Source organism: Scyliorhinus torazame, chromosome 27 (genome assembly GCF_047496885.1).
Source record: "Scyliorhinus torazame isolate Kashiwa2021f chromosome 27, sScyTor2.1, whole genome shotgun sequence".
Classification (NCBI taxonomy): Eukaryota; Metazoa; Chordata; class Chondrichthyes; order Carcharhiniformes; family Scyliorhinidae; genus Scyliorhinus; species Scyliorhinus torazame.
The window spans coordinates 19,489,772-19,514,770 of record NC_092733.1 but is presented as its reverse complement, the minus strand read 5'-3'; the positions used below and the strand labels follow the sequence as shown (position 1 = coordinate 19,514,770).

Sequence of the window (24,999 nt, the reverse complement as noted above, 5' to 3'; positions counted from 1 at the left end):
CTGTATTTGGCAGAGTGAGACGGCGGGCAGGAAAATTGGTGTTGAAGCCGCTGGCACAAGAGCGGTTTTTGCCATCGCATTGTTGGGAACATAGAAAAGAAATTGCAAGTGACGGGTCCAACGACATCACGCTCTGATTGAACCCAGCTCACCAGCAACTTAGGTTTGTAATGATCAGCGTGCCATTTTTAAAGGCTGCCCCAGGGACCCGTACCCCCATGCACCCTCCCACATTCAACTACCCCCCCTCCCTGTAGAACCAGCACAGTGGCATAGTACTTAGCAGCGCTGCTTCACGGCGCCAGGGTTCGATTCTGACCTCGGGTCATTGTGTGTGCGGAGTTCTCCCCCGTGTGTGCGCGGGTTTCCTCCGGGCGCTCCAGTTTCCTCCCACGGTCCAGAGATGTGCAGGTGAGGTGGGGTTACGGGAATAGGGTGGGTGGGGAGTTAGGTAGGGTGCTCTTTTGGAGGGTCGGTGAGGGCTCGACGGGCTGAATGGCCTCCCTCAGCACTGTGGGGATTCTGTGCTCCCTGTTCCAGGTTTTCTCCTGCGAGGTTGCACTCTGAGCTGCTTCAGTCCAGCATTGAGAACATTACCAACATGTTTAGTCCCTGCCTCTCTCTCTCTCTCTCTCTGCTCTCGCTGAGCAAGCTCACAATCATTCTGGGATCAGACTGGGATGGCAGCACTGAAGAGCCCGGTCTGTGTGCAAGCTGGGGAGCAGGAACCACCGGCATTCAGCCTGAGCTGAGCCAGGCCGCCGAAATCCCCAGCGCCAATGGAGAGCGGGAATCCCGCCCGATCGCGCGGTCCCGCCACCGAACCCGCCGCCCGGCCCCCCGCCCCGGGGCCGCTGCTCAACCTGACCGGAGACGGCAGCCCCCCGTTCCTGACCGACGCCTGGCTCGTCCCCTCCGCCTTCGCCTTGATCATGCTGCTGGGGCTGGCGGGAAACTCGCTGCTCATCTACGTGATCAGCAAACACCGCCAGATGAGGACGGCTACCAACTTCTACATCGGTGAGATTCCCCATTTAAATTGGGGTTCACCCCCAAAAATGTTACCCTGCCCCCACCCCAGAAGCCCCCTCCCCCAGCTGGCACCAGAACTCTTCGGGCTTCCAGTTTAAAGTACACAGGACCGGTTGGGACCAGTTTTTTGGGGCGCGATTCTCCCGCAAAAATGACTACGGGCGCGATTTACCCAAATGGGGGGCCGGGTTGCTAAGTACTATGCCACTGTCAACTGGGCACCTCGGCAATGCCAGGCTGGCCCCCGGGCGGCAGTGTCCGGCTGCCCAGGTAGCACCAGCAGTGCCACCCTGCCCAGAGGGCAAGCACCGGGGGGGTGGGGGGGGGAGGAAACCGGAGCACCCGGAGGAAACCCACGCAGACACAGGGAGAACGTGCTGACTCCGGACACAGGCAGTGACCCAGCGGGGAATCGAACCTGGGACCCTGGCGCTGTGAAGCCACAGTGCTAATCACTTGTGCTACCCAAATTGCCCTTAGTGTCCAAAAAAGGTTAGGTGGCGTTACGGGGATAGGGTGGAGGTGTGGGCTTAGGTGGGGTGCTCTTTCCCAGGGCCGGTGGGTGCAGACCCGATGGGCCGAATGGCCTCCTTCTGCCCTGTAAATTTTATGATTCTATGAAAAACCGGGGTCTGGTCCGGTATCCCAACATTCTACTTAACAGTACATTTTGCGATGGTGCAAATAGGTCTGTGCGGGCTAAGATTCCTGAGCACAATTCCCAGGCTCTAGTGGTTGACAAATTATTTTTTGTGACGAGCGGTAAGAATTCTCAACAAGAGACTTCACAAATACCAATGTCCTGCTGTGGAGGAAACGCAGCACATCGATTTCACTTCGAGCCCCTGTAACCATCAGAGAGAGAAAAGTCTTTAATTCCAACAACGTGAGCCGGACTGACAGATCTCACAGCTGAAGGACATCGTTTTTAATCCACCGTATCTGGCTTGTGAACATTGCAGTCATTTAAGTACAAACTGAGAACGGACCTTCAGTTTTCCTCTTGCATCTGTGTGATCGAAAATTTAAGTAGCTGGAGGGTCGTAGATAAAATTCAACAGTGGCGCTTCTGACGGGACAAGGGAATCATTTGAAGCTGCCAATGCCTTTTGGGACATAATTCTGCAAATATTTTATGGAATTCGCGAGGACTCCTATTTGTTTAACCTGTTCCTTGTTGTCACAGATTAGTTGAGCATTTTTGTGGTATTGTTAACGGCTGCTTTTGTTATGTTCGACGCTGTGCCACCTGCAGAGTTTTAAAGACTGGAAATGTTGAGTAGTTCGAGCAGCAGCTTCTGCGGAGAGGTAAACGGACTGAATTAAGCTTGTTGCTGACTTTTCATCTGTACTGGTGAAAGTTAGAGATAGTGAGGGAGGATGCCAGGGAACAACGAAAGGGAAAGTCCGTGATAGGGTGGAAGACAGGGGTGTTTTTTAAGAGTTCATTCCTGCGACTTGGGCGTCACTGCAAGGCCGACCTTTATTGGCCATCGCTAATTACCCCTGAGAAGGTGGTGGTGAGACGCCATCTTGAACCCGCTGCGGCCCAACTGGCGCAGGTACACCCGCAGTGCTGTTAGTGTTGCAGTTCCAGGATTGTGACCCAGAGTCAGCGACGGGAAGGTGGGGACAGTCCCAGGCCAGGATGGTGAGTGGCTTGGAGGGGAGCCTGCAAGTGCTGCTGGCCCCATGCATCTTCTGCCCTTGTCCTGCTAAGTGGTCGAGGTCGTGGGGTTTGCAAGGGGCTGTGGACGAGGGCTTGCTGAGTTGTTGCAGTGCATCTTGAAGAGGGTACACACGGCTGCTACTGTGCGTCGGTGGCGGAGCGAGGGAATGCGGAAGGTGGTCGATGGGGTGTAATGAATAGTCCGGCTGCCTTGCCCTGGATGATTTTGAGCTTCTTAGTGAGGTTGGTGCCAGATTCATCCAGGCACCATCACGCTCCTGACCTGTTCCTTGTCGATGGCCAGCAGAATCTGGGAAATTTGTAGGGAGAGTTACTCGCCGCAGAATTCCCAGCCTGCCACCTGCTCTTGGTGGCCATAGCGGCTGATCCAGATCACTATCTGGTCAAAAGTAAACCTCAGGGATATTGCTGGAAGATGTCCCAGTGCGCTGGTCAATAGTTACCCCACAGTCAACATCAGTAAAACATTAAAGGTCATTATGCCATTGCGTCTTTAGGTTCGTGCTCTGTGCAAAATGGCTGCCGCACTTCCTGTGGGACCTCCTGTGGTCAGGAGAGATGTTAAATGAATGCAAAACCTTCAGGTCTTGCTCGACAGAGGCTGGAATTCTCGGAATGTTAGGATTCTCGGCAGCAGCGCTCTTCCTGTCCGTGAGTTCCCCGGCGGCATGGAGTGCCTTCAATGGGAAATCCCATCGACAAGCGGTGGGAGCAGAGAATCACGCCGACAGCAAACGGCGCTCTGCCAGAGAAACACGCGACTGGGGGATCTTCCGGTCCCACCAGTGGGTTATTCCGGTCCCGCCAGTGGGATATTCCGGGCCCACCAGTGGGATCTTCCGGTCCCGCCAGTGGGTTATTCCAGTCCCACCAGTGGGTTATTCCGGTCCCGCCAGTGGGATATTCCGGGCCCACCAGTGGGATCTTCCGGTCCCGCCAGTGGGTTATTCCGGTCCCGCCAGTGGGGTATTCCGTTCACGGCAGCGGGATCTTCCGGTCCTGCCAGTGGGATCTTCCGGTCCTGCCAGTGGGATCTTCCGGTCCCGCAAGTGAGATATTCCGGTCCTGCCAGTGGGATATTCCGGTCCTGCCAGTGGGATCTTCCGGTCCCGCAAGTGAGATATTCCGGTCCTGCCAGTGGGATATTCCGGTCCCGCCAGTGGGATATTCCGGTCCCGCCAATAGGATCTTCCGGTCCCACCAGTGGGATCGTCCTGTCTCATTGATGGTGCCACCGCCCCCCCCTCCCCCCCCCCCCCCTCCCCCCCTCCACCCAGCGGCAGTGGTTGCAAACAGCTAGAAACCCCATCAGCAGATGTAACACAAAATACTGGAATAATGGGTTTTGCAACATGCAATGAGTGGGCACAGAGACACTAAGAATGAATTGTAACTTACTGGATAGCCACCCGCTGCGGACATTATCTCCCGCGGACACAGAACATTCTTCTCCTTTATTGTAGTTAATGGGATTCTGGAATCACATTGTGCCCGTACGGTTAAAGCTATCATTGCCAAATGATTTGCAATTGGATCACCTGTGCTGTTTGTAGACGATTCCAGGAATCAATTACAAATGATTTCTCGATAGGCCTGCGGCAAGGAATGGAAGCCTTTGATCGTACAGCGGGACACTGCTCACGGACCAAAGCATAACCGAGCCGGAAGATGCATTGTGACAGCGGTTCCAAAGGAAAATCTCTTCTTTGAGTTTTAACGGGTGCAAAGGAAAATACTGAACATCCCTCCCACTCCCCGCCTGCCCGTCCGCCACCGTTTTACCCCCCACCCCATCCCCTATCAGTCCAGATTGATGTCATCTATGTAGCATCAAGAAACGCAAGGAGTCCACACCCGCTATCCCTGAAATAAATAATTTCAGGGGCTGGTTTAGCACAGTGGGCTAAACAGCTGGCTTGTAAAGCAGAACAAGGCCAGCAGCGCGGATTCAATTCCCATACCAGCCTCCCCGAACAGGTGCCGGAATGTGGCGACTAGGGGCTTTTCACAGTAACTTCATTTGAAGTCTACTTGTGACAATAAGCGATTATTATTATCAGTGTCATAAGTAGGCTTACATTATATATAGTTCATAGAATTTACATGCAGAAGGAGGCCATTCGGCCCATCGAGTCTGCACTGGCCCTTAGAAAGAGCACCCCACTTAAGCCCACGCCTCCACCCTATCCCCACCTAACCTTTTGGACACTAAGGGGCAGTTTAGCATGTCCAATCCACCTAACACTGCAATGAAGTTACTGTGAAAATCCCCTAGTCGCCACAATCCAGTGCCTGTTCGGGTACACAGAGGGAGAGTTCAGAATGTCCAATTCACCTAACAAGCACGTCTTTCGGGACATGTGGGAGGAAACCGGAGTACCCGGAGGAAACCCACGCAGACATGGGGAGAACGTGCAGACTCCGCACAGACAGTGACCCGAACCGGGAATCGAACCCGGGTCCCTGCCGCTGTGAGGCAGCAGTGCTAACCACTGCACCACCGTGCTGCCCCTGGGGAGGGCGGATCACTTTTTAAAAAGGGAGCATCATCGGTGCTGAATCTTTTATTTGGGGAACGAGGACTGTCAGATACACGGTCAAGTTGAAAACCTACAGATGAGGATACATCCCAGCTTAGCCATAAAAACCTTCCCCCAACGGGAACCATTTCTTACATCGATCCATGGCCTTAGAAAGAAGAGACTTGCATCTATATGGTTCCTTTCGCTTCCATAGCATATCCCTGCATGTCCCCACCTGGAAGGACAGTTGATTTGTTTTGACCTTGCTTGAGGGCTGAATGTTGGCCGAGGCAATGGCAAATGCACTGCTCCTCTTTAGAAAGGTGCGACAGGATCGTCTACCTTCAGCGGAGTGGACAGGGCTCCTCGGTTTAGTCTTCTATCGTTAGTCTATTTTAAACTCGCGTCTCATATCGACTGCTCCCAGTGTGGAGTAAATGGCTCACCGGTCTGAACCTGACTCGGCTGTGACCTGGCTCATTAAGTTCACCCGCATTGTGAATTGGCGCGATGGGCCGGTTTGATAGTGTGGTTGGGCAGGACATTGTGAGAAGAATGTCCTCGCAAAATGTCCGTCCCCCTCCCCACCTCCTCCCAACCTTCTCCTTTCAGGAATCCTGAGACGTGAGGGAAATGGGGGATCTACTCCCACCACCCCCCACCCCCGGGGAGGAGGGACAAAGCTGGGTCCTTCCTTCGTTTTCCCCCGCGGGGCCAGTTTGAAAGGTTAGCCTGGGGGATTGAGCAAACTCACCTCTTCTTTACCCTCTCCTGTACTTGCAGCTAATCTGGCAGTGACGGACATCATATTCCTGGTGTGCTGCGTCCCGTTCACAGCCACTCTCTATCCTCTGCCCAGCTGGATTTTTGGAGATTTCATGTGCAAGTTTGTCAACTACATCCAGCAGGTAAGAAGTGTCCAAGAGAAACCTTCCCGGGTTGAACTGGTGATTAGAGCTGGCTCGGGATCGGTCTGTGCTGAAAGATTTGGGAGCAGAATAGGGATGTGACGGCACAGCGCAGGAACACGAGTGGGATGAGTTGGGATGCAGGTATGGATATCAACAGGAAGGAAGGACTCAGGAAGCTGGTGAATTTAGGAACCGACTTGAGGTCCTATCTTTTTCCCCACAACAATGTGAATGCTTCAGTGCGCAAGCAATCTAGGATTTGAGGGAGAGGGGTGTGGTGATATGCACCATTGTAAATACACAAGGGGTTAATGTAAATACACTATGACTAAGTAAACACTAGAGGGTGCACCAGAGACGTCATGACATGCAGACATACAGTTAATGAACACATAGAATAGGACACGACCAATGGGCAGTCAAGACACCCAGAGGTGACACTGCCACAAGGGGGCATTACACAACCCATATATAAGAACAGGGCACACATGATCTGTCTCATTCCACAGGCGACACTTAGAGAGGACAGGGGCAGATCAGAAGCATCACACCCACCACGTGGCTTAGAGCAGACTGGTTAGTTAGACTGAGTTACTATAGCAAGGTTAGCAGGAGAGTCGAACTCATAGAGAACTGTGCTAATGGTTCAATAAATCACATTGAACTTACTTCAAAGTCTGGAGTATCTTTTGGTCAAAGCTGCATCGGGTTGCAGCCTGTGTTATCCCAGAGTACATAACGCAACAAGGGGATTTGTGGGAGAGGGGATTTGAGGGAAAGGGGAAATGGGTACATCAGGAAATTTAGTCTGTCCTTTACTGACATTTTTAATGAGATTACACCACAAGTTGGGATGTGGTGACGTCACTAAACCAGTGATCCTAAGGCCCATGTCCATGACTTGATTCATTGATTCAAATCTCACCCTACAACTGGTGGAATTTACATTTAATTAAATTATTATTTTTTTAAAATCTGTCATTGGAAGATAATGGTGGATGTGCCTCACAGCGCCAGGGACCCGGGTTCGACTCCGGCCTTGGGCGACTGCCTGTGTGGAGTCGGCACCTTCTCCCCGTGTGTGCGTGAGTTTCCTCCGGGTGCTCCGGTTTCCTCCCACAGTCCAAAGATGTGCGGGTTAGGTGGACTGGCCGTGCTAAATTGCCGTTTATTGTCCAAAGATTAGTTGGGGTTACAGGGATTGGGCGGGGGTCGTAGGCCGAGCTAGGGGGCTCTGTCGGAGGGTCATCACAGACTCGTCGGGCCGAATGGCCTCCTTCACTGTAGGGATTCTATGATTGTTGTAAAATCCTGATGATTCACCAGTGTCCTTTAGGGGGGAAACTTGCCAATCTTATCTGGTCTGGCCTTGTGACTCCAGACCCACATCAACGTGGTTGACCCTTAACTGCTCTCAAACCCAACTAGAGACGGGCAACAAATGCTGACCTATTCAGCAATGCCCATATTCTGAGGGTGAAGTAAACAAAGTAACACCAGCTTGCATTCTTTCTATGACAATTAGCCTATTCAGGGAATACCTGTACCGTACAGATCATAGAGGTCCAAGATACAATTCCCTAGTTTGGGGCTAAGACCTCATTTTCTCAGTATAGCCCGATGCGAGTTATTCTGAGAAGGAGCTGTCGAGGTTTCTCCTGGAGCCGCTGCAGTCTTTGAGGTGATGGAACACCCGTATTAAAGGACGTACTGGCACTGGAGGGTGTGCCGAGGAGATTCACTAGGTTAATCCCAGAGCAGAAGGGGTTGGATTACGAGGAGAGGTTGAGTAGACTGGGACTATACTCGTTGGAATTTAGAAGGATGAGGGGGGATCTTATAGAAACATATAGGATTATGAAGGGAATAGATAGGATAGATGCGGGCAGGTTGTTTCCACTGGTCGGGGAAAGCAGAACTAGGGGGCATAGCCTCAAAATAAGGGGAAGTAGATTTAGGACTGAGTTTAGGAGGAACTTCTTCACCCAAAGGGTTGTGAATCTATGGAATTCCTTGCCCAGTGAAGCAGTAGAGGCTCCTTCATTAAATGTTTTTAAGATAAAGATAGATAGTTTTTTGAAGAATAATGGGATTAAGGGTTATGGCGTTCAGGCCGGAAAGTGGAGCTGAGTCCACAAAAGATCAGCCATGATCTCATTGAATGGTGGAGCAGGCTCGAGGGGCCAGATGGCCTACTCCTGCTCCTAGTTCTTATGTTCTTATGTATTGGTCTTGGGTAGAAAATCCAAGGACACTGCCTCTTAGTATCCCAAGCTGTGCAGGTTAGGTGGGGTTGTGGGGTTAGGGCGCGGAAGGGGTCTGGGTGGGGTACTTTTTCGGAGGGTCAGTGCAGACTGCATGGACCGAATGGCCTCCTTCTGCACTGTAGGGATTCCATGATATTGAAGGGCAAATGTCACCTATAGCAGGCCAGGAGAGGGGAGAGTAACTCCGAGGGTACAAAGAGAAGCATCTTTGTGGATATATGAATAACAATCCAATTCTCATCCAACAAATAGCCATCTGTTTCAGAGTTAGTGAAAGTTTGGTGATTCCGGGTCTTAGAAGGATAAATAATCGAGGCACATTTCTTAAACTTGGCCTGTGTAGAGGAGATTGATGGGGCATCCAATCAAGGTGTTTCAAATATTTAAAAAGGATTTGACAGGGAAGATAATGGACAAAGCGTTTCCATTGGAGGAGGAACCATCAATAAAAGGACACAATTGTGAGATGAGAGCTCGGCCTTTCAGGAGGGACATCGAGGGACACTTATTGCACACAAGTGGCAGCAAGCATCTTAAACAAAGGCTTTGGATTCTGGGGAACAATCAAAGCTTCAACACTATGAGCGAGAGGGAGTTTTGTTGGGTAAGGAGTTAGGGATATATATGGAGTGATGGATGAATGGGGTTGAGGTAAACATAGAACATACAGTACAGAAGGAGGCCATTCGGCCCATCAAGTCTGCACCAACCCACTTAAGCCCTCACTTCCACCCTATCCCCGTAACCCAATAACCCCTCCTAACCTTTTTGGTCACTATGGGCAATTTATCATGGCCAAACCACCTATCCTGCACGTATTTGGACTGTGGGAGGAAACCGGAGGAAACCCACGCAGAGACGGGGAGAACGTGCAGACTCCGCACAGACAGTGACCCAGCGGGGAATCGAACCTGGGACCCTGGCGCTGTGAAGCCACAGTGCTAGCCATTTGTGCTGCCGTACAAAAAGAGCCATGTTCTAATCTAAATGGTCTAGTCCTTTTCCAAATGGTCCTTGGAAGAGTAGTAAGGCGAAGGAGGAAGGCATTTGCAATCTATAATTTTAACAACTGATGTGTCTTTCTATTCCCCCGCTCCTCCCCAACTCTGTCTCTGTAGGTTACCGTCCAGGCAACATGTATCACGCTAACCGCTATGAGTGTGGATCGTTGCTATGCGACTGTTTATCCGCTCCGGTCACTTCGCCGCCGTACGCCCAGGCTTGCAATGACGGTCAGCATTGCCATCTGGATTGGTGAGTCCGACTGAAGTAGCATAAGGAGCTGATGGAGTGGAGAAAAACACTGGAAATCCACAGCAATCTCTGGGAAGGCAAGGAGCAGATTAACATTTTGATTATAGACCCCTGCACAAGTACAGGAGAGGGGGGAGGGTGGACCATCCCTTAGGGGCTGTCCGTAATGCAAAGGAGAGACCTTGGTAAACACGTGGACTAAATACTAGAACAATGAGGTTGCTAATGGCGTTACAGCCAGGCAACAAAGCTTAACAGCTGGAACAAAATGTGAATTCTTGCCTGTACGTACATTTGACTTACATTTGTAAGTTCCCAGGCCGCTTGATCTTCTGTTTATTCAATGATCTGGAAGGCGACACTTCCGTCAACACATCTCCAGCCTTCACCGAGTGCCTTTGAGACACTAAAAGTGACCGTCGAGTCAAAGAAGGAGATATTACGGAGGGTTACTGAAAGGTTGGAAGTGGGTTGTAAGGAGCAACTTGAGTAATGTGCAGAGGAGAGATTAAGGGAGGGGGTTAGGGAGTATGGAGCCTAGACAACTGAAGGCACATCAATGGTGGAGTATGATGCACTAAGCGTCAAGAACCACAAAGACATGTGAGACTTTAACCAAGGCTTTAATACACTACATAGGAAGCTTACCCGACACAGGCGACCCCAGACAAAATGGGTCAGGTTCTCAGAAGCTGGGTCTTATACCTAACTCCCGGGGGAGTGGCCAAGGCGGAGCTCTCCGTGGCCAGGTCAGGTTACATACAGGTGACCGAACCTCTACAGAGCTACAGTACAATACACAGTACAATACACAGGATTACAGGGCCACGTTACACACAACTATTATATAACTATGTACAATGCTAGGGAAGTACAGTGGTGTATCACCACAGAGTAACAATCTCGTATCTCCTTCTGGTGTTAACACTACTAGAATCACCTCAGGATAAAGGGTTCCATTTGAAATCAGAGGAGTGTCAGAACCCCTCCGAGCAGCCAGAGTATCTGACAGGGTTAAATTGGAAAATTCATATCATGTTCTCACTACAGATATAGAAACTCCTTGTGCTTCATCTTTTCTTTTTAATTTAGAATACCCAATTCTTTTTTTTTCTAATTGAGGGGCAATTTAGCGTGGCCAATCCACCTACCCTACACATCTTTTGGGTTGTGGGGCTGAGACCCTCACAGACACGGGGAGAATGTGCAAACTCCACACGGACAGTGGGCCGGGATCGAACCCGGGTCCTTGTTGCCGTGGCGTTGCCGTGCCGCCCAAGCTTCTGCTTCATCTTTGACTATTTTTACCCAGAATCCTAATCCTTCCGCCACTCTTCCCCTTTATCTTGTACAAAGTGGGGTGGGAGTCTTTCCAAATAACCTTAATGACTTTCCGTTTACCCACTCCCACCTGTTCCTCATTTCCTCCCTTCTTCCACTCTTTCTCTTTTCTCTTTGTTTGCTCTTTGCAGGTTCCTTCATGCTGTCCGTCCCCATGGCGATGTACCACAGACTAGAGTGGGGCTATTGGTACGGGCTGCAGACCTATTGCATTGAGGCATTCCCAACAGACGCCCAGCAGAAAGCCTTCATCGTGTACACGTTCCTGGCTGTCTACCTTCTCCCCCTGGTCACCATCTGCGTGTGCTACACCATCATGTTGAAGCGAGTGGGCCGCCCCATGGTGGAGCCCATCGACAACAACTATCAGGTAAAGAGAGTCCGGGGACATCCCAGGGCTACTCGCAGCCAACGAAGCCATTTTTCAGGTTTGGCACTTCGGAAACGGGGCAGGCAGCTGGCACGCAGGAAAGCTGCCACAATAGGAAAACCAAGACGATAAGAACGACACAATCCGTTTTAGTGATGTGGGGTTTGAGGGATAAATATTGGCCAAAACCCCAGGGAGGAACTCTCTGCTCTTCAGAATAGTGCCGTGGGCTCTCCTTCATATCCACTTGAGGGGAGGGACAGGAACTTAAGTTTCTTGGTTGAACGACTGCACCCCGACAGTGCTTCATTCCCCCAACACTGCACTGGAAATGCCAGCTCAGATTCTGTGCTTAGTGACCCTAGGGGCTGAGGGAGGGGGGTGGGGGTGGGGGGGGAATTTCCCATCCGTTAATTATCCGCGAGGAGAGGGACGGAACGGTGGCACAGTGGTTGGCTAGGGCTGGAGTAATTCCCCCCACCCCCCCCCGGCCTGATCAGTGTGAGTGGGGACGGTGGGCATTGCCTCAGATGGGTGGGAAGGGTGCGGGCTCCGTTGGGGGTGTAGGTTTTTGGGATGCGTTGGAGGTCCTGGCGATATCGTTTCTTGTGTTTTGGTGGTGCTGGGCTAGGCCAGGCCCCCAAAGCCTGTCCACTATCTACAAGGCACAAGTCAGGAGTGTGATGGAATACTCTCCACTTGCCTGGATGAGCGCAGCTCCAACAACACTCAAGAAGCTCGACACCATCCAGGACAAAGCAGCCCCGCTTGTTTGCTCCCCCTTCCACAAACACTCAAACCCTCCACCACCGACGACTACTGGCAGCCGTGTGTACCATCTACAAGATGCACTGCAGGAACTCACCAAGGCTCCTTACACAGCACCTTCCAAACCCACGGCCACTGTCATCTCGAAGGACAAGGGCAGCAGATACCTGGGAACCCCACCACCTGGAGGTCCCCCCTCCAAGTCAGTCACCGCCCCGACTTGAAATATATCGGCCGTTCCTTCACTGTCGCTGGGGCGAAATCTTGAAACTCCCTCCCTCACATCAAAGTGGGTGTACCTACACCTCAGGGACTGCAGCGGTTCAACACGCCGGCTCACCACCCTTCTGAAGGGCAACTAGGGATGGGCAATAAATGCTGCCCTAGCCAGCGATGCCCACGTCCCGTAAATTAATTTTTAAAAAACGGGATGGATCCTGATCTATTTGTTATCCAATGGGTTATTAGTTCTTGTTCTTCCTCCTTTGGGAGGCTCTGAAGGACAGATCCTCCCCATGGTCTCTCTCCTTACATCTTCCTTGTGACACTGGTATGTAATCTAGTGGGTTCTTTCTGGCGGTTCTTGCTCTCTCTTCCTTCTTTTTCTCCTATCTGAGGCCCCGGAGGTTTGACTGTAATCCGAATATACTATTGTCGATCCCCTCGCCACAATTATGTGGAATGATGTGGTCCTGCTCTGGGCCTGAATTGGGATTCAGTTGTATTGTGTGGGATGTGTGTAACTCCCCCTAGAATTGGAGTTTTCGTGTATTTTCTTCTTTTTTTTTTGTCAGGGTGGGTACAGCGAATCGATTCTTGGTCCCCGTACAGTTGCGGATGGGTTTGATATCTGAGGAGAGGAGGTAACGACTGGTCATTGATGACTGGGGTCGAGGGTCACGCCGCGAGGGGTTTATCCTCATTACTTGTGATGGTTGAGGACCTGTGCGGTGTGGGATGGTGTGCACCTTTTGGCCATGTGTTTGCCATGTTTTACCATGGCTGACTGACCGAAGGCAGAGAGTGCGGATAAAGGGGTCCTTTTCAAGATGGCAGCCGGTGACTAGTGGTGTCCCGCAGGGGTCAGTGTTGGGACCACAACTTTACACAATATACATCAACGATCTGGAAGAAGGATCCGAGGGTATTGTTGTGAAGTTTGCAGCTGATACAAAGATATGTCGAGGAGGGACAGGTTGTGTTGAGGAAGCAGGGGGGCTGCAGAAGGACGCTGGACAGACGGGTGGGCCAAGAAGTGGCAGATGGAATACAATGTGGAAAAGTGTGAGGTTGTGCACTTTTGTAGGAAGAATAGAGGCACAGACTATTTTCTAAACGGGAAAAGGCTTCAGAAATCAGAAGCACAAAGGGACTTAGGAGTCCTCGTTCATGATTCCCTTGAGGTTAACGTGCAGGTTCAGCCGGCAGTTAGGAAGGCAAATGCAATGTTAGCATTCATGCCGCGAGGGCTAGAATACAAGAGCAGGGATGTACTTCTGAGGCTGTGTAAGGCTCCGGTCAGACCCCATTTGGAGTATTGTGAGCAGTTTTGGGCCCCGTATCTAAGGAAGGATGTGCTGGCCTTGGAAAGGGCCCAGAGGAGGTTCACAAGAATGATCCCTGGAATGAAGAGCTTGTCGTATGAGGAGCGGTTGAGGACTCTGGGTCTGTACTCGTTGGAGTTTAGAAGGACGAGGGGGGGATCTTATTGAAACTTAGAATCCTGAGAGGCCTGGATAGAGTGGACGTGGAGAGGATGTTTCCACTAGTGCAAGAGACTAGAACGCGAGGGCACAGCCTCAGGCTGAAGGGACGCTCCTTTAAAATAGAGATGAGGAGGAATTTCATCAGCCAGAGGGTGGTGAATCTGTGAAACTCGTTGCCACAGAAGGCTGTGGAGACCAATTCACTGAGTGTCTTTAAAGACAGAGACAGATCGGTTCTTGATTAATAAGGGGATCAGGGGTTACGGGGAGAAGGCAGGAGAATGGGGACGAGAAAAATATCAGCCATGATTGAATGGCGGAGCAGACTCGACGGGCCGAGTGGCCTAATTCTGCTCCTATGTCTTATGGTCTTACGGTCTTTATGACTGAATCCTGCTCCTCCCTCAGTGTTTGGTGGGCAAGATGAGCATCTAGTTTTGTTTAATGATTATATCGAGGCAGTTGTGTTGTAGTTCTCCTGCTCCGTCCTGTGCTCATGCGAGCTAAGCCGTTTCCTTCTTGCTCATGGTCATCTATTATTTTGTAACTATGTAATTTTGTCCCGTTATTCGGCAAAATTTGAATACATTTTTTAAAAAATGTGCAGGAGTGTTTAGAAATGCTGGGACTGCAATTCACTGGGATACATTTCCTGTCAGAACCTTTGAATTATTTTTTAATCCAAAAGTCTAATTTGATTTGATTGAACACACAGAACAGATTTGTTTCTGTCGCAGATTGTAACTAAGGCAGTCAGTGACAAATGGTCCTCGTTAAAATTGTCCTTTGGACCAACTGCACGAGCCCGTCTCGGTATCCCCCTCTGGTGGCTTCAGTGTGGTATTGTCTGTGTCTGTGAAAGTGAGTGTGTGTATATGTTTGTGATGTGTGTGTATATATGTGTGTATATGTGGTCTGTGTTTGGGTATGTGTATATGTGGTGTGTGTCTGTATGTGTGCATGTATGTTTGTGGTGTGTGTGTATGTGTTGTATGTGTGTTTGTGTGTGTACATGTATGTGTTTGTATGTGTGTATATGTACATGTATACGTGTGTGTGTACATGGATGTTTCTGTATGTGTATATGTGTGTGTATCTGTGTACATGTATGTGTGTGTCTGTGTGATGGTGTATGTGTATATGTCTGTGTGTATCTGTGTATGTGTATGTGTGCGTGTATATGTCTGTGTGTGTATCTGTGTATGTGTACGTGTGCGTGTATATGTATATGTGCAGAGCCCAGGAGAGGAGGGTGCAAACACCCAGAGTGGGAGCAGGCCCAAGCTCAGTATTCCAAACAGTTTCTCCTCATCCCCGCTGAGCGGCCAGAGCTGACAGATTGGCTGTCAGGCGGAGAGTTCCGGTACTTTCTAAACCGGTTGGTGTTGGATCAGCTTCACCAGTCGCGTCTTCCCACCTTTGGGAAGCTTCACAATTCCAATGATTTTTGTTTGATAAGCCCGCCAGAAAATTATGCGCAAAAAGTTGTTGGGTTAATGTTTGGAGAGGGGTTGTGGGATGGTTGGGGAGGAAGGTTGGGGGTTTGGGGGAAAGGGTGGGTGGCTGGCTGCATTGGTTCAGGGAAGATTGTGGGGATGTTGGGGGAAGTTTGGAAAAGGGGGAGAAGGAGGGGGGTTGGAGGGAGGTGGGGTGGTTGGAGGAGAGTGGGGAGGTTGGAGTGGGGTGAGGGGAGGTTGCAGGGAGGTGGAGAGGATGGAGGGAGGTGGGGAGGTTGGAGGGAGGTAGGGAGTTTGGAGGGAGGTGGGGAGGGTGGAGGGAGGTGGGGAGGGTGGAGGGGGGTGAGGGGAGATTGGAGGGAGGTGGGGAGATTGGAGGGGGGTGAGGGGAGGTTGGAGGGAGGTGGGGAGATTGGAGGGGGGTGAGGGGAGGTTGGGGAGAGGTTGGAGGGGGATGAGGGGAGGTTGCAGGGAGGTGGGGAGTTTGGAGGGAGGTGGGGCGGTTGGAGGGGGTGAGGGGAGGTTGGAGAGGGGTGGGGAGGTTGGAGGGGGGTGAGGGGAGGTGGGGAGTTTGGAGGGGGGTGAGGGGAGGTTGGCACGGGCTGGGAGAGGTTGGTGGGAGTTTGGAGGGAGGTAGGGAGGTAGGGAGGTTGGAGGGGGTGAGGGGAGGTTGGAGGGGGGTGGGGAGGTTGGAGGAAGGTGGGGAGGTTGGAGGGGGTGAGGGGAGGTTGGAGGGGGTGGGGAAGTTGGAGGGGGGTGAGGGAAGCTTGGCACGGGCTGGGAGAGGTTGGAGGGTGGGATTTGGGGAAAGCTGCGATGTGTATCGTGAAGGTCCCGGGTGGATGAGGGGAATGTTGGAGGGGTTTGGGGAAGATTGGGGGGATGTTGAGGAAAAGGTTGGAGAGGGGGTTTGGGGGTTATGTTGGTGGGTGGGACGGTTGCAGGCAGCTGGAGGAAATGTGGGAGGTGGTTTGGTGGAAGGCTGGAGGATGGAGCTAGGGGAATGTTGTAGGCGTGTTGAGGGAAGGGTGGAGGGGCACTGGGGAGATTAATAGGATTGGAGGGGGTTTGTGTTTGAAGGTTAGAGGTGTTGTCGAGGGCTCATTGGGGGGAGATTAGCTACACAGTTGAATTGTTTTGTAAGTAATTTATTTGTAGCCACTATCCTAACATCAGTTGAATGCTCTGTGTGTGATCAATTATCCTTCGAGAATCAGTATTCGGCCTCCAATTCACCATTGTTACAGTCCCTATGCTGGTGTTAAAATAAAGACCAAACCTACAGTCTTACTTTTCAGATTCTCCCATTAATTAGCCAATTACATTATTTTGAATTGTAATCACTGGTATAATGCAGGCAGTGTTATCAGATGACAGAACAGGGCTCGGTGGGCCCAATGGCCTGGCGGGGATCATCCTGGGATGGCTGAGATGAAATGGGCTAGGTGGCATTTGCCATTTACAATTAACTTGTAAACAGAGGGTGGACTCATGGCTGGAGGGTGGTTGATATTGTTACGAATGGAAGTTTACAGTGAGTGGGCTTTGTGGGGGTGAGATTGCCAGAACAGGAGTGTGTAATGGGCTCCTAGTGAGTCATTAACTCGTTTTACTCTGCACAGGATTCTCAGGAGTCCTTTGAATTGACTTCAATCTTGCCCTTTGGTCTACTTCCCTATTCCCCATTATATTTTGCTACTTCTTACAAGTTTTTTGAGTTATTGGAATAAGGTTGTGTTGCACAGTAGGTATTGAAAATATGTTGTAGCAAGAAGCAATAATCAGCAGAGTCTTCAGACTTGTTAATCCCAAAACGGATACAATTGTGATTCATTCAGCCTTTGTCCTCTGGTCCCTTAAAAATTCTGTCGCGCAGATGCACCCGAGGGCCTAGAAACAGGAGGGCCCAGGGTTTCTCTCCGTAGCTCTCTGTATGTGCGTGAGCGTATGTGTCTGCGTGTATGTGTGTGCATGCCTGTGAGTGTGTGTGCCTGTGAGTGCGTGTGTCTGTGTGTGCATGCCTGTGAGTGTGTGCGTCTGTGAATGTGTGTGTGTGTCTGTGAGTGAGTGTGTCTGTGTGTGTGTCTGTGTGTGCGTGTCTGTGAGTGGGTCTGTGTGTGCATGCCTGTGAGTGTGTGTGCCTGTGAGTGCATGTGTCTGTGCGTGTGTCTGAGTGTGTGTGCGTGTGTCTGTGTGTGCGTGCCTGTGAGTGCATGTGTGTGTGTGCGTCTGTGAATGTGTGTGTGTGTCTGTGTGTGCGTGTGTCTGTGTGTGCATGCCTGTGCGTGTGTGCGTCTGAATGTGTGTGTGTGTGTGTGTGTGTGTGTCTGTGTGTGCATGCCTATGAGTGTGTGCGCCTGTGAGTGAGTGTGTCTGTGTGTGTGTGCATGTCTGTGAGTGTGTGTGTGTGATTTAGATGCGGGAATGAAATGTAATGTCTCCAATGCAAAATTGGGTGTGAGGGTGAGCTGTGGGGAGGATGCGGAGATCCTTCAGTGTGATTTGGACAAGTTGAGTGAGCAGGAAAATCAATGGCAGATGCAGAATAATTTGGATAAATGCGAGGTTATCCACTTTGGTATAAAAACGAGAAGGCAGACTATTATCTGATTGGCTACAAATGAGGAGAGGGGAATGTGCAACGAGACCTGGGTGTGCTCGTACGCCAGTCACTGAAGGTAAGCATGCAGGTACAGCAGGCGGTGAAGAAAGCAAATGGTATGTGGGCCTTCATAGCGAGAGGATTCGAGTACAGGAGCAGGGATGTCTTGCTGCAATTATACAGGGCCTTGGTGAGGCCACATCTGGAGTATTGTGAGCAGTTTTGGTCTCCAGACTGGTTCCTTGGATGGCGGGACTGATGTATGAGCAGAGATTGAATTAATTTGCTGGAGTTCAGAAGAATGGCACGAGGCTTTGGTGCAGTGGTATTTATGGGCAGTACGGTAGCACAAGTGATTAGCACTGTGGCTTCACAGCGGCCGGGTCCCAGGTTCGATTCCCCGCTGGGTCACTGTCTGTGTAGAGTTTGCACGTTCTCCCCGTGTCTGCGCGGGTTTCCTCCGGGTGCTCCGGTTTCCTCCCACAGTCCAAAGATGTGCAGGTTAGGTGGATTGGCCATGATAAATTGCCTTAATGACCAAAAAAGGTTGGGAGGGGTTATTGGGTTACGGGATAGGGTGGAAGTGAGGGCTTGAGTGGGCCGGTGCAGACTCGATGGGCTGAATGGCCTCCTTCTGCAATGTATGTTCTATGAATGAGGGGGGACCTCATAGAAACCTATAAAATTCGAACAGAACTAGACAGGGTAGATATAAGGAGAATGTTCCTGGTGTTGGGGATGGCCAGAATCAGGGCTCACAGTCTAAGGATATGGGGTAGACCACTTAGGACAGAGATGAGGAGAAATATTTTTGGTGAGCCTGTGGAATTGAAAATGAAATGAAATGAAATTCGCTTATTGTCACAAGTAGGCTTCAATGAAGTTACTGTGAAAAGCCCCTAGTCGCCACATCCCGGCGCCTGTTCGGGAAGGCTGTTACGGGAATTGAACCGTGTTGCTGGCTTGCCTTGGTCTGCTTTCAAAGCCAGCAATTTAGCCCTGTGCTAAACAGCCCCTTCACTACCATAGAAAGTAGTTGAGGCCAAAATTATGTTTTCAAGAACAGTTAGATATAGCATTTGGTGGGAAGGATATTGGGGGAAAGCGAGATTAGGCTATTGAGTTGGATGATCAGAATGAATGACAGAACAGGCTCGAAGGGCCGAATGGCCTCCTCCTATTTTCTATGTTAATTTAATTCAAATTTTACCATGTGCCACGGTGGGTATCGAACCCGGGTGCCCAGAGCGTTACCTTTATTTCTCTGGATTATTAGTCCAATGAAAATACCACTGCGCCATTCCCTCCCTTTAGATTTCATCATTGGCCATGGAGGATCCTACTTCCTTTGAGGAAGCAAGGTCAACATTTGAGAGACCCCTTTGAGCAAGAGGAGGTGAGGACAGGAACAGAATGAATGATTTGTGAACAACACTTAGTTGCTATTGATACTGATATGTGAAAAAAAAGTTACCAGTTTACTCTCCATCCATCTCTTGCAGCAAGTGCATCATTTATCAGAGAGGTCGGTGGCGATGAGGACCAAGGTGACCAAGATGGTGGTGGTGATCGTCCTGTTGTTTACCGTTTGCTGGGGCCCCATCCAGCTCTTCATCCTCTTCCAAAGTTTCTACGCGGACTTCCAAGCCAACTACGAGACCTACAAGATTAAAACCTGGGCCAACTGCATGTCATATGCGAATTCTTCAATCAACCCCATTGTCTACGCTTTTATGGGCGAGAGCTTCAGGAAGTCGTTCAAAAAGGCCTTCCCCTTTCTGTTTAAGAAGCGAGTGAGAGACAGCAGTGGCTCCAGAAACGCAGAAATGAAGTTTGTCACAGAGGAGTCTTAAGGTCTTTGAGGAGCCCGGACGATAACTGAATCCTCAATAACCCAATGGCTGAGTGGTGCAAATGGAAATTCTTCATCGTTAACTCCATCCGTTCTTCTTTTGAATTAGTGCGCTCACCTATCTTACTGCCCATCCAACCCAACTGATCTATCCTGGAATTGACCTCATCCAATGGCCTATCACGAGCTTTATCGATTTGCCAACCCTTCAGGATTGGCCTGGCGTCTCCAAGGATTGAAGATCAATCTCCGGGACATTGCTTGTGCGACCCTCAAGAAAAATCTTCGGGACGTTCAAAAATATCTTTTTCTTGTCAGTTTCTTTGAATACTTCCCCTTTTACCGTCGATAAAAATATTGAAAATTGGTGTAAAAATGGCTTTTTAGCTGACGAGCATCATCCAATTGGATAATGAGTCTTTGCTTTTCCAATTGGTGTGCGTCATGAAGATGGGCGCATTGGCCGACCAATGGCTGGAGGGTGAGGGCACGTTTTGTGATAGAACCTCCAGGAATACATTTAATTGCAGTTGGCAACCCTATCCCATCAACTCATCTGCGATGGATCCACCCAACTCAATGCATCGTCTGTCCAACTCAACCCACGGAATCCAGCGCCAATTTCAACCAGCCAACTTCCAGTATTCACGTCGAGTGTACCTGCATGGTTTATTGTTGTTCAATACTTGTCTGTATTGTGTCAACTTTGGGGTGGTTACCAGCCAGATGTTCTTAATGTTTTGCGAGATGGGACTGGAGCAGAAAGCAGAGCACACGCCAACTTGGAGGATTCTGGGTCAGCTGTGTTGTTGGAGGATGGGAGAGGGGAGGGTAATAAAAGTCAATAACAGCCTACTGTAAATGTGGGGTGCTTTTAAAATTCACTTTTACGGGATGTGGGCGTCGCTGGTTAGGCCAGCATTTGTTGCCCGTCCGTAATTGTCCCTTGAGAAGGTGGCGGTGAGCTGCCTTCCTCAGCCGCTACAGTGCATGTGGTGTAGGTACACCCACAGTGCTGTTAGGGAGGGAGTTCCAGGTTTTTGCCCCAGCGACAGTGAAGGAACGGCCGATATATTTCCAAGTCGGGGTGGTGAGTGGCTTGGAGGGGAACTTCCAGGTGGTGGTGTCCCCAGGTATCTGCTGCTCTTGTCCTTCCAGACGGTAGTGGTCGTGGGTTTGGAAGGTGCTCTCTGAGGAGGGTTAAGTATCTTTGAGGTGTGGCTGAAGTGACATAAGATCCTGAGGGGTCTTGACATGGGGGGGGGGGGCGGATTTGGAGAGGATGTTTCCTCTTGTGATAGAATCTAAAACTAGGGGTCACTCATTTAAAACTTAGATGGGGCGAAATTCTTTCTCTCGGAGGGTAGCGAGTCTCTTCCTGAATAGGTAGCGGAAGAAGAATCTTTGAATATTTTTAAGGATCGATTCTTGGTAACCAAGGGGGTGATAAGTTATTGGGGTTGGGCGGGGTGCGGATTTGAGGTTCCTATCAGATCAACCATGATCTTATTAAATGTTAGAGCAAGCTCGAGGGGCGAAATGGCCTACTCCTGTTCCTTATTCATATAGACGTCAAAATCGGCAATCCATCAGAAAATAATTTGCAGAGTAATATTTAACATGGAACATCTAGGAAAACCTCCATCGATTAAAGGAAAGCATTTAGATACTGGCTTTTGTAGACTTTAAAGTCAATTAATCACTTTGAAAATTGTATTTAAGAAGTTGTAATTCAATGTAGCCATTTTATGCCTAACAGGGTGTCACAAACAGTTGTGACCTCAATAGTGCATGATAGGATAGAAACAGGGGCAGCACGGCAGCACAGTGGATAGCACTGCTGCCTCACAGCGCCGAGGTCCCAGGTTCGATCCCGGCCCCGGGTCACTGTCCGTGTGGAGTTGGCACATTCTCCCCGTGTCTGCGTGGGTTTCGCCCCCACAACACAAAGATGTGCGGGGTAGGTGGATTGGCCACGCTAAATTGACTCTTAATTGGAAAAAAATTAATTGGATACACTAAATTTATTTTTAAAGTTGATAGGATGGAGACAGGAAATGCTGGAGAATCTCAGCGGGTCTGACACCATCTGTGGAGAGATATTCGAGTCTGGGTGACTCCTTATCAAAACTGCAATTGATCAGATTGAAGGAGGTGCACGTGAAGCACTGGCTCACCTGAAAAGAGTATTTAGGACTTGGGACGGTGAGCAGGGAGGAGGTTAAGGGGCAGGTGTTACACCTTCGACGATTGCATAGGAAGGTGCCATGGGGACAGGGTCAGGTGTTGGGGATGATGGAGGAGTGGACCAGGGTATCCCAGCAGGAACGGTCCCTGCGGAATGCTGACAGGGGCAGTGAGGGGAAGACGTGTTTGGTGTTGGCACCCTGCTGGAACTGGCGGAGGATGATCTTTTGAACGCGGAGGCTGGTGGAATGAAGAGTGAGGACAAGGGGGACTCTATCCTGGTTCTGGGAGGGAGGGGAAGGGGTGAGTGAGGTGCGGGAGATGGGTCGGACATATTTGAGAGCCATTGGCAATGGTAAGATAGCCGTTTTTAGCGATGTTGCCTGAAGGATAACTATTGTCCGCACGCTGGAGCAATCGGCCTTGCTCATTTTCAAACAGTGTGGGGCCTTGGTTTGACATATTCATCCGAAAGCACTCCCTCAATTACCGCACTGAAGTGTCAGCCTAGATTGTCTAGAATGGGGCTCGAACCGCCGATCCTCTGGCTTTCCCCCCCCAAAATATACATTATACAATAAATTTACCAAAACCCATTACATGACCCGTTCAAAGTAGACATTACATACAGTGTAAAGCAAATCATTTTCCTCCAATTCTGTATGTTACTCGTTACGTTTGCAATTTACAGTTAATATTTACGATGTCCATTACATGTCAAACGTAAAGTCTGACATGGTTTTACCCGGTTTGTATGGCTGAAGGTTCTTCTGTGGTGAGCGCAGCTCCAACAACACTCAAGAAGCTCGACACCATCTCTGCAATACTGAACTTGTACAATGATGTGGAGATGCCGGCGTTGGACTGGGGTGAGCACAGTAAGAAGTCTTACAACACCAGGTTAAAGTCCAACAGGTTTGTTTCGAATCACTAGCTTTCGGAGCACTGCTCCTTCCTCGGGTGAATGAAGTGGTGGGTTCCAGGAACATATTTATAGACAGAATCAAAGATGCAAGACAACGCTTTGAATGCGAGTCTTTGCAGGTAATTAAGTCTTTACAGGTCCAAACAGAGCCAGTGGCGAGAGGGATGATCACAGGTTAAAGAGGTGTCAATTGACAGGACAGTTAGTAGGATTTCGCAGGCCAGATGGTGGGGGATGAATGTAATGCGACATGAATCCCAGGTCCCGGTTGAGGCCGCACTCGTGTGCGGAACTTGGCTATAGGTTTCTGCTCGGCGATTCTGCGTTGTCGTGCGTCCTGAAGGCCGCCTTGGAGAACGCTTACCCGGAGATCAGAGGCTGAATGCCCTTGACTGCTGAAGTGTTCCCCGACTGGAAGGGAACATTCCTGCCTGATGATTGTCAGGCGATATCTGTTCATCCGTTGTCGTAGCGTCTGCATGGTCTCGCCAATGTACCACGCTTCGGGACATCCTTTCCTGCAGCGTATGAGGTAGTCCACGTTGGCCGAGTCGCACGAGTATGTGCCGCGTACCTGGTGGGTGGTGTTCTCACGTGTAATGGTAGTATCCATGTCGATGATCTGGCACGTCTTGCAGAGATTGCCATGGCAGGGTTGTGTGGTGTCGTGGTCACTGTTCTGAAGGCTGGGTAGTTTGCTGCAAACAATGGTTTGTTTGAGGTTGCGCGGTTGTTTGAAGGCAAGTAGTGGGGGTGTGGGGATGACCTTGACAAGATGTTCGACTTCATCGATGACGTGTTGAAGGCTGTGAAGAAGATGTCATAATTTCTCCGCTCCGGGGAAGTACTGGACGACGAAGGGTATTCTGTCGGTTGTGGCCCGTGCTTGTCTTCTGGGGAGGTCTGTTTTTTGCTGTGGCGCGTTGGAACTGTCGATTGATGAGTCGAGCGCCATATCCCATTCGTACGAGGGCATCTTTCAGCATCTGTAGATGTCTGTTACACTCCTCCTCGTCTGAGCAGATCCTGTGTATACGGAGGGCTTGTCCATAGGGGATGGCTTCTTTAATGTGTTTAGGGTGGAAGCTGGAGAAGTCTTTCTTGTTATGTTCTAGGTGTAACATAAGCGGCTTCCTTGTGGTGCACTTGACAAAGGAAGGTTCCGACGTGGAGATTCTTCAACACATTCATTAAACTATTTACACTTCTATTACTCCTTCAGTGAGCCAGGACAGAGGCAGTGGGCTGAATAGCCTTCTGCTGTGCTGTTCGATTCCAGGAGAAGCTGAGCTGTCAATCCACTGAACCCACACCCCCTCCCCCATCGCTACTATATCCTACTATAGCTACCCAGACTGACTAACCAGTTGCTGCAATCCCTGTGGTGGGTGTAATATTGAATCAACCCTGTCTCTGTACTCACTGGCTGTCTCCACTGGAAAGAGCAAGATCATGTGTGTTGTGTCCTTTATATATGGGTTGGTGTAATGCCCCCCTGTGGTCGTGTCACCTCTGTGTGTATCGTGAATGCCCATTGGTCGTGTCCTATCTAACTGTTCTATTGGTTGAGTGTCTGTGTGTCATGTCTCTGGTGCTCCCTCTAGTGTCTAACTAGTCTACATGTATTTACATTAACCCCTTGTGGCTTTACAGTGATGCATATCACCACAAAGTCAATCTCTATCGATGTTAGGGCTCAGTCAATCCCTATTGACGTTAGGGCTCGGTCAATCCCTATCGACGTTAGGGCTCGGTCAATCCCTATCGACGTTAGGGCTCGGTCAATCCCTATCGACGTTAGGGCTCGGTCAATCCCTATCGACGTTAAGGCTCGGTCAATCCCTATCGACGTTAGGGCTCGGTCAATCCCTATCGACGTTAGGGCTCGGTCAATCCCTATCGACGTTAGGGCTCGGTCAATCCCTATCGACGTTAGGGCTCGGTCAATCCCAATCGACGTTAGGGCTCGGTCAATCCCTATCGACGTTAGGGCTCGGTCAATCCCTATCGACGTTAGGGCTCGGTCAATCCCTATCGACGTTAGGGCTCGGTCAATCCCTATCGACGTTAGGGCTCGGTCAATCCCTATCGACGTTAGGGCTCGGTCAATCCCTA

The 24,999-nt window shown here is 50.3% G+C and overlaps 1 protein-coding gene across 1 annotated transcript; it reads left to right on the top strand.

Moving 5' to 3' along the window:
* The first annotated feature begins 632 nt into the window (after positions 1 to 632).
* LOC140403277 (G-protein coupled receptor 54-like) lies at positions 633 to 24,866 on the top strand. Its single transcript, XM_072491065.1, has 5 exons — positions 633 to 1,020; positions 6,028 to 6,152; positions 9,541 to 9,676; positions 11,149 to 11,387; positions 19,423 to 24,866. The coding sequence occupies exons 1-5, from the start codon at positions 780 to 782 to the stop codon at positions 19,771 to 19,773; spliced, it is 1,092 nt and encodes a 363-aa protein (XP_072347166.1). The 5' UTR covers positions 633 to 779; the 3' UTR covers positions 19,774 to 24,866.
* The last annotated feature ends 133 nt before the right edge of the window (positions 24,867 to 24,999 follow it).